General features: G+C 42.2%; 1 protein-coding gene across 1 annotated transcript in view; it reads left to right on the top strand.

Annotated features, from left to right (window-relative positions):
* The window catches only part of SLC45A2 (solute carrier family 45 member 2), a 38,469-nt gene continuing 29,191 nt past the window's right edge, over positions 1-9,278 (top strand). The window contains exons 1-2 of the mRNA XM_004058980.5: positions 1-495; positions 2,284-2,460. Of these exons, the coding sequence (XP_004059028.1) occupies positions 111-495; positions 2,284-2,460 (562 nt within the window). The 5' untranslated portion in view covers positions 1-110. The remainder of the gene's footprint in view (positions 496-2,283; positions 2,461-9,278) is intronic.

Raw genomic sequence — 9,278 nt, 5'->3', positions numbered from 1 at the left:
ATCTCTGTTGGTTGCTCGGCCAGGCTCCACGTCAAATCCAGTTTGAAACACAGACCCTAGGACCACGCAGGAGGTGGTGGGCTCGCAGGAAGGTTCCTCTCTCAGTGGCCATGGGTGGCAACGGTGGGCAGGCTGGCCGCCACATCTATGAATCCCTAGCTCATGATGGCCCCTTTGACTCTGTGGAGCCGCCTAAAAGACCCACCAGCAGACTCATCATGCACAGCCTGGCCATGTTCGGAAGAGAGTTCTGCTACGCGGTGGAGGCAGCGTATGTGACCCCAGTCCTGCTCAGCGTGGGTCTGCCCAGCAGCCTGTACAGCATTGTGTGGTTCCTCAGCCCCATCCTGGGATTCCTGCTGCAGCCCGTGGTTGGATCGGCCAGCGACCACTGCCGGTCCAGGTGGGGCCGCCGGAGACCCTACATCCTCACCCTGGGAGTCATGATGCTCGTGGGCATGGCTCTGTACCTCAATGGGGCTACTGTTGTAGCAGGTAAGTGGGCTGCACAAGGTGGGCAGGCAGGGATATGTGTCTTAGTGTGTACCTCTGCAGGAGGAGGATGTTAATGTGTTTGACCTTTCCTAGAAATTTGTTAGAATTGATCTCTCCTAGGTTACAATGAACCTCCCCTTTGACAAATTTGGCCCAGATTCTGTGGTTGGGGAGCCTCTACTTCTAGAAATACCAAAATAAATATGCTTCATTGTTGTGAAGATTTAAAAATAGGATTAAATTTGTATCTATTTTATTAAATTTGTATCTATTTTATCGAATTGAATATTTTTACATATTTATCGATTGAGTTACTTTTTGAGCCCATTATGCTCTATTTAATACTTTTATCAAATTGACTAGCTGCCAAATAGCTCCATAAATATTTACAATAAGTCACCTGTGTATCCAAATAAGTTAATTCTGTTCATAGTTTTATGTAGAGCGTTTTAATAGGCATAGGGCATAAGCCCATCAGCTCAAGAGGACCTTTCTGGCATTGCAAATTCTGGACAAAAGCAAACCTGAGGGTAGGCATTTTTTCTAGCCATTAATCAGCTACCAATTAATCAGTAATTGATGGTAGTACAATAAAGTTGCATTGCAAAAAGGATCGCTAAAAATAGCACACATTTGTAGATCATTAACTCTCAAGCTAGCAGAATAGGTGATTATGAGGCAGGATAATCAATTATCAGTTGTACATATTTGAAAGAAAGCGTAAATGTACAAACGCAGGATATTTCCAGGAGAATGAACAAAAAGCTGATAAGCATTGTTGACTCTAAGGAGGATTACTGAAGGACAGGAGGTGAGAAGTGGCGGGTAGGCTTATTGTTCATTTAATTTTATACTGCAATTTTTAAAACGTGTATATAATCTATGCTATTCTTAAGTTTAAAAAGCAAATGGAAACAAGAGAAACAACAATCTATCTTTTATAGGAGATTGGGTAAACGAATTACAGCGTATCCATAGAATGAAAATCCAGCTGTTAAAAATTGTGAGGAGTTGAAATTATATGAAGAAAGTTGGTTACTGCGTCAGTGCTGTTCAAAGATGTGGCCTCTGACCTGCCCCTCAGCATCAGCAGGGGCCGTTAGAGATGCAGTTTCTCGGGCCCCCTTCAGGCTCACCAGTTGAATCAGAGTCTTGGGAAATGGGGCCAGCAATCTGTGTTTTAACAAGACGTACAAGCGATAGTTCGATATGCCAAACTTTGAGAAGCACTGCGTTTGACTACCATTGTACACATGTGTCTGTATGTGCAGAAGTGCGTAAAAGGAGGCCTTAAAGCCTGACCTTTGCTGGGGCTGGGTTTGGAAGCATCTCCCTCAGCTTTTTTAATAGAATTGGAATTGCTTGCGATAAGCACGCATACTTTTTTATTTAAAGAGATATTTTACATACCAGAAATTTCACTAATTAAAAGTGTACAATTCAGTGCCTTTAGTATGTTGTGCAACCATTACCACTCTCTAATTCTACAACATTTTCATCACCCCAAAAAGAAACCCATTACCATCAACAGTCACGTCCACTTTTCCCCTATGCACCAGCCCTAAGCAACCACTAATTTACTTTCTGTCTCCATAGATTTGTGTTTTCTGGACATTCGCTTGCATAATTTTTAAAACCTGAAAAAAAAATGTAAAGCTATTTTTATTTGGAAAAAAGCAAAATAAAACCAAGGAAGATGATTTTATGGCAAGAAGTTTAGGTGGAAATTACAAAACGCGGATGATTCTAAAACAGGATTTAGGAGACCAATGTTTATTTTTCTTTTAGCTTTGATTGCTAACCCAAGGAGGAAGCTGGTTTGGGCCATAAGTGTCACCATGATAGGTGTCGTTCTCTTTGATTTTGCTGCTGACTTCATTGATGGGCCCATCAAAGCCTACTTATTTGATGTCTGCTCCCATCAGGACAAGGAGAAGGGCCTCCACTACCATGCCCTCTTCACAGGTAGGGAATATTCCAGAAAGTCTCTCCTTCAGCTCCCCAGACAATGAGGCACTTCCACTAAAGCCATCCAGTGTCTCTACACGTGGAGTTTTTTGAATGAACGGGTCAGCTGATGGGCTGCTCCCGTCATGCGGGCACTGTCTCCCCGTGCATTTCTCTGAACAGTCAGCTTGTGACTAGTGCTGCAGTTTCTGCAAAGGAAGTTTACAGAAGAGCTTTCTTAAGAATGCTTTGTGGAGACAATTACAGCTGAAATGAAAAGAAGCCTTGTGGATTGTACTTTTGCATTAGAGCAGAGGATCTCAAGCATCAGCAATGTAGCATCCACATTCCTTAGAAGGTCATTGAAAATACAGTTGCCTGGGCTCCTTCTCCAGTTATTCTGATTCAGTGAGTCTAAGGCGGGGCCCAGACATTTGTATTTTATTTAATAAAGACCCCAGATGATTTTGTGGCAGGTTTAAAAAACAAAAAGAGAAAACAAACCAAGCAAACAAAAAACTCAACGTCTTAGAAATTTCTTAGTTATGTAAAAGGTTGGCATTTCCTCAACCTTGTGGTTTGAAAAAGTTCATGCCAGGAGGAAAATGGGGGCTCTCTGGATCTCTTGGGACTGTTGCCAGCCTACTTTGGTTACTGTTGGTCAATTGTTTAGAGCAATGCTACTCAGAGCACCAGTTAGGACTATGCTAGAACTAGGCATTGAAATATAAGGCGACAGGAGGATCCTGGCCCAAGAGGATTTTTATATCTAAGAGGGGGACTGTATCAGCCTACCTTATTTGATTGTCTTTGTAGCCCAGCCAATGCATTTATTTATGTTTTGATGTATTCTCTCTCCTTCCATGGCCAGGTAGGTCCATGAAAAGCAAGATTTCAAGTTTTGCTCATAGTTTCTGTCTCTAGAGCTAAGACTGCTGCCTGCCCATGGAAGCCACTGGAGCCAATATTTGTCATTTGAGCAAACATTTGAATAGTTGAAAACATGAAGGAGTGAGGCCGTTGGAGCACCGTTGGTAGATCCTCCTCTGTGTAGGGAAGGCAGAGGGGCAGGAGTGCAGCCCCGTCTGTCACTGGCCCCTGCCCACTATGTCTCCAGGTGTTTAAAGGCACCTAAGACATGGCCAGGGCTTGAGACTTCCCCTGCCTCACCTTTGCCCTTGGCTTCCCTTCCCACTGCACTTTCCACCTGTGTCTCCTCACTCAGGTGCTCCCACCCCCCTGGCCTCCTTCTGTCTCTGGGGTCAGCCCAGCCCATCATACCTGCCCCAGGGTTTGGCATGAGCTCTTGCCCTGCCTGGGACACCCTTCCCCATATAATCCCATAGTCATGCCTTTATTCCACTCAGATTTCTCATCAGATATCTCTCATCAGTGAGGTCTTTCTTGGCTACCGTACCTGGCATAGTATGACCACTCCTCTTTCTCCTCATCCTTATTGGGTTTGATTTTTCTTTCTAGTGCTTATCAATACCAGACTAACTGACTGGCTATTTATTTATCTATCATCTGTCTCTCTCTCTCCTTCTCTTTTTTCTTTCTGGTTGTCTCTCCCATTTAGAACATCAATCCCAGCTGAGCAGACCTGTTGTTTTGTTCTCTGATGAATCTTCAGTTCCAGGAAGTGTCTGCTACATAGTAGGTGCTCAGTAAATACTGAACAAACATTTCTCAAATACCCCATGTATGATAATAACCGTGTATTAGGTATTTTCTCTTATATTATCTCGATCCTGACAATGGCCATGTGGAAGTGGCGTGATTCCCATTTTTCAGATGTGGAAGCTGAGCCTTGAAAGCAGTGGTGTGCTTACAGCTGGCTCATGCTGGCTTCTTGAGAATCAATTGTCAAATTTTAGGAATTCAGTGAACTTGCTGACATCACATTGCTGGCTTGAAACTGGCCATGATGGCAGTATTAAAACTCTAGAAATTGGCAAAGCTATAAATCATGGTTTTTTTTTTTTCTTGGAAAGCCAGTTGTTAAATATTTACCTGAAGTCCACTGATTGGAGTAGGAGGGGGGTTCGGTGATTAAGTCACTTGCCCATAGTCCATAGCCGGAAAGTCTCAGAATAGATTCCAACTTCATTTTCCTAACTTGAATCTGACAATTCCTTCTGTTTTATTATAATTTGTTGAAATTAATTACAAGGTCATGGGAGACTTTCTGGCTTTTGAACTCGATATTAAGAGTTTATTGATCTACAGGACATTGGACAATGTGGCCACCACTTCCCAGCTTACAATTGTATTAGATGTGGCTAAAATACCCATGCTTTGCTGCCTTGATATTAAAAGACAAAACTCTGTGTTAGGGAAACTTTTCCAAGGCCAAAACATGATAGTATTGTAAACCAGAATTAAAATTCTAACCCCCAGCTAACTGAAGGACCCTTCCTCTCGGCCAAGGTCATCCTAAAGTAAATCTGAAATACTAGTTTAGGCCATGATGGGAATGGGTGGTTGGACATGCCTCATTATACCTCTGTCCCTTTGGAATTCAAGCACAATTGATCAGCATTAACATTAAAGCAGAGACTTTAAAACTGACAAAACAGACTGTTTGTAGCAATTAGGTATTAACTTGATAACATAGCAGGCCCTGAAAGAAATAGAAGTATTTCACCCCAAAATACATTTATTTGATATATTTTGAAATGGCCCTGAAAAGCTGTCTCTTATGGGGAAAATCTACCTTCTGTACTCTTCCCTTTCCAGTTATTTTCGTGATTTAGATAGAATTAACTAAAGTATCTGGCACCTTTTTAAGTCTGATAGGAAACGTTTACAATCTATTCTCTCTGAAGCCTGCTACATGGAGGCTTCATCTGTATAATAAGAACCTTGGTTGCCACAACCCCTTATTTTAACCCAGACACTCTCCTCTATTGCTTCCAAGTCTATAGATAAACTCTTTCAACCAATTGCCAATCAGGGAATCTTTGAATCTTCCTATGACCTGGGAGCCCCACTTTGATTTGTCCTGCCTTTCCAGACCAAACCAATGTACATCTTACATGTATTGATTGATGTCTGATGTCTCCCTAAAATGTATAAAACCAAGCTGTAGCCCTACTGCCTTGGGCACATGTTTCAGGATCTCCTAGAGCTGCGTCACAGGCCATGGTCTTCATATTTGGCTCAGAATATATCTCTTCAAATATTTTACAGAGTCTGACTCTTTTCATTGACAGTATTTTTATGAGTTTCAGACAATATATCCCTTTTGAGATTTTCTGTTGACATTAGTATACGGTATGGTGCCAGCAAACATCAATAATTTTAATATTACCTTCATTCAGGCTCTTAGTACATCTCATCTGAGCTTTAGTACTGTTGTTGGAAAAAAATTAAAATATTTGAAGAAGTTTATTCTGAGCCAAATATGAATGACTATGGCTTGGAACACAACCTCAAGAGGTCCTCAGAACAGTTGCCCAAGTTGGTTGAGTTATAGCTTGGTTTTATATATTTTAGGGAGCTAGAAGTTACAGGCAAAGATATAAATCAATAAATGTAAGGAATACATTGGTTCAGCCCAGAAAGTTGGGGCACCTTGAAGAGGGGGGCTCACAGGTTATAGGTAGAGTCAAAACTTTTTCAATTGGCAATTGATTCAGAGTTAAGCTTTGCCTAAAGAGTTGAAGTCAACAGAAAGAAATGCTTGAGTTAAGGAGGATTGTGGAAGCCAAGGTTCTTGTTATGTAGATGAGGCCTCCAGATAGCAAGTTTCAGAGAGAATAGAAGGTAAATGTCTCTTTTTGAGTCTTAGAAGGTGTCAGGCTCTCTAAAAAAAAACTGGTAAGGGAAGGAGGTTCTCTACAGGAAAAAAAATCCCCCACAAAAGATGGCTTTGCAGGGCCATTCCAAGATATATCAAAGAAATATATTTTGGGTAAAATGCATTAATTTTCTTCAGGGTCTGTTATCTGTCATATGATGGTATACCAGAGTCAGGTTGGAATTTGGCATCCTATTGCTATGAAGAGTGTTTTGTATGGCAGTCTTAAGATCTCTATTTTAATGTTAATGCTGGTTAGTTCTGTCTAAACTCCAAAGGGAAGGGTTATAACAGGGTATGTCCAACACCTCCCTTCTCATCACGGCCTGAACTAGGTTTTCAGGTTTCTTTGGGATCCCCTTGGCCAAGAAGGGTGCCCACTCAGTCAGTTGGAGGCCTTAGAATTTTATTATTGGTTTGCAGTACTCATCATTTAACTGTTCTCCAGTCTCCAGTTTCTTCCCACTCCAATTGAGCCAACTGATAGCTTCCAGATTCATATTTTTAAAAGCTGACCATGACCAGGACACTTTTCTGCTTGATGAGCTGCAGTGGCTCCCTATGTGCCTCGTGGGTAAATAATATTTTCCTAGACAGAGGTTCAAAGCTGCCACAATCTGTTCCCATCCTACTCTCCAAGCTTTACTTCCCATTACTCTTTCCACATTCTCTGTGCTCTGAATAATTTTTCATCATGTTTCCAGGAGCAGCGGGCAGGTCTGTTTTATTCCCTGCATCCCTCACTCCTCTACCACTGCCTTGCATATTGTAGGTGTTCAAAATAAATACCAATGGGACAAATGAAGGAGCCAGCCCTTCCTTCTTCAGGTTCTGGGTCTTTGCTCACATCGAAAGTTTCTTTCCCCTTTTCTGCCTGTGGAGATCAAAGCTGCTTGGAAATGCTCACTCATTTTCTAGGAACAAGGGCCCTCATTCTCTTCGAAACTGCAGGTATACTTAATTTCTAACTTGGTCGGGGACTAGATCCACAAAATAATCAAAGCACAAAAGTTTATTGAGTAGATGAACATGAAGGTGCCAGTGAGGTAGATAACTCCATCAGGAAGAGACCATTGAGGCTGCAGTTGATCACACATACATCCTGAATTTTCATCTCCTCCTGGGGCCTTTATGGTCTGTTTGGGCTTCCATGCCAGAATGTCACTGACTAGGTAAACAGAAATTCATTTTCCCACAGTTCTGGAGTATGGAAATCCAAGATCAAGAACTTGTCAGGGTTGGTTTCTGGTGAGGCCTCTCTTCCTGGCTGGCAGACAGCCGCCTTCTTGCTGTGTCCTCATGTGGCCTTTCTTCTGTGCACCTGCACCCTCACTGTCTCTTCCTTTTCTTACATGAACACCAGTCCTATTGGATTTGAATTAGGGCTCCACCCTTACAGTCTCATTTAACCTTAATTACCTCTTTAAAGGCCTTGTCTACAAATACAGTCCCATTGAGGGTTAGAGTATCAACACAGGAATCTGGGGAGTACAGGGACACAATTGAGCCCATAATTGAGCCCTTTCACTTTTACCCTTGTTGCCACTGAGTCCAGCTCCTGAAGCTTGGATGGGATGTGGATGGAGCACACATGCTTTTCTCTCTCTTCCCTCCTCCCCAATCCCTTTTCTTTTCCTTCTTTGCATAGTGAAGATATTCTAGAATTTTCAAATAAACAAGAAAAACACAAAAGGTCTTTTTGTGTTCATAAGAGCAGTTATGGAACTGGAGTATTGTGTTCCAATCTAGCTGTTCTCAGGTTCTCATGCAGAATGCTCCCTTTAAGATCTTCTAAAATCCCTCCACCCCTGTCCTGCAGGGAGGGGGAAAAAATCTCCCCCACCCCCCTCACCCCTCCAACCTCCACCCCATCCTTGGAGGCAGGGGCAGTTGGTGGCAAAGGGAAAGTTGGCTCACACCCTGAGGAAAACATTTTACCACCTCCTAGCTTAAATAAACAGTCCAGCACCAAAGGGCTACTTTGTTATGTCTCTTTCTTGGCCTTTGCCATTTTCCACCTTCCATGTTAGTTATTTGAATACATTTCTAATCATACTGATTACACTATAAACTTCTTGAGGGAAGGGGGCTGTCCAGAGGTAACATACGTGTGAATGAGTGAGAGGATAAGGGATGTGTGAATGAGAGACAATGTTATATGCACTTTAATGATCTTTTTGGGGGACTGGTACTGCCACCCAAAAATCCAGGTTGATTTCCTTCAGCCCTTCCCCGTGTTCTTCGCCCCTTCCCTATCAGCACTTGGTATATGCTTAGGGAATAGAGTGATTAGGAAGGGGTTGTTTGCAAGTCACTAACGCCCACAAAACAGTGGCTTAAAGGCAGATGTTTATTTTTCTTATGTAACAAAAAGTCTAGGAGTAGGTGTCTGCTGGCTTTCAGTCAGCTGCTAGATGTCAGAGCCAACAATTTAATGTTTCCTTGGCAGCTATATGGATATGTTGCCTCCTGGATACAAGACAATTGCTACGGGTCCGTAGCTCTTGTTTGTTTCAAGACAAGAGGAGGGGAGAGGAGGGTCAGGGAGAAGGAAGGGGGAATGGGGAAAGAGCCTACATTCGCTCTTTAAATGAAGAAAGCAAATCTGCCCTAGAAACCTCCCCTCTCCCAGAGTTCTGCTTGTTTCTCATTAGGCAGAATTGGGTTATGTGAGCATTCAGTGTCCTAAGGAGGTTGAAAAGTGAGGGTTTTGCTGGGAGTTGGTCATATATCTCCCTAAACCACATTGGGGTTTTATTAGCAAAAAGGAAGGAGCAATTACTATTGAATAGTCAAAGCTGGTAGCTATCACATAAAATGCAAACACAGTTGAATGTTAGCTTAATAAGAATAATTAAAGACCAAGACTATTATAAGAAAATGAATTAGAGCTTTTAAAGTCCCATATACGAGTAAATAATTAAAGGATAATTATATTTTGGAGTGATATACATGCCTGCTCTCAATTTTACCTGATCTGCACATTTGTTCACTCTCTCCCCTGTATTGTAATTTACAAGGTATTTATCTACCC

This window comes from Gorilla gorilla, chromosome 19 (assembly GCF_029281585.2).
Source record: "Gorilla gorilla gorilla isolate KB3781 chromosome 19, NHGRI_mGorGor1-v2.1_pri, whole genome shotgun sequence".
Lineage (NCBI taxonomy): Eukaryota > Metazoa > Chordata > Mammalia > Primates > Hominidae > Gorilla > Gorilla gorilla.
The sequence above is the reverse complement of the archived record's forward strand: the minus strand, read 5'-3'. Positions and strand labels throughout refer to the sequence as shown.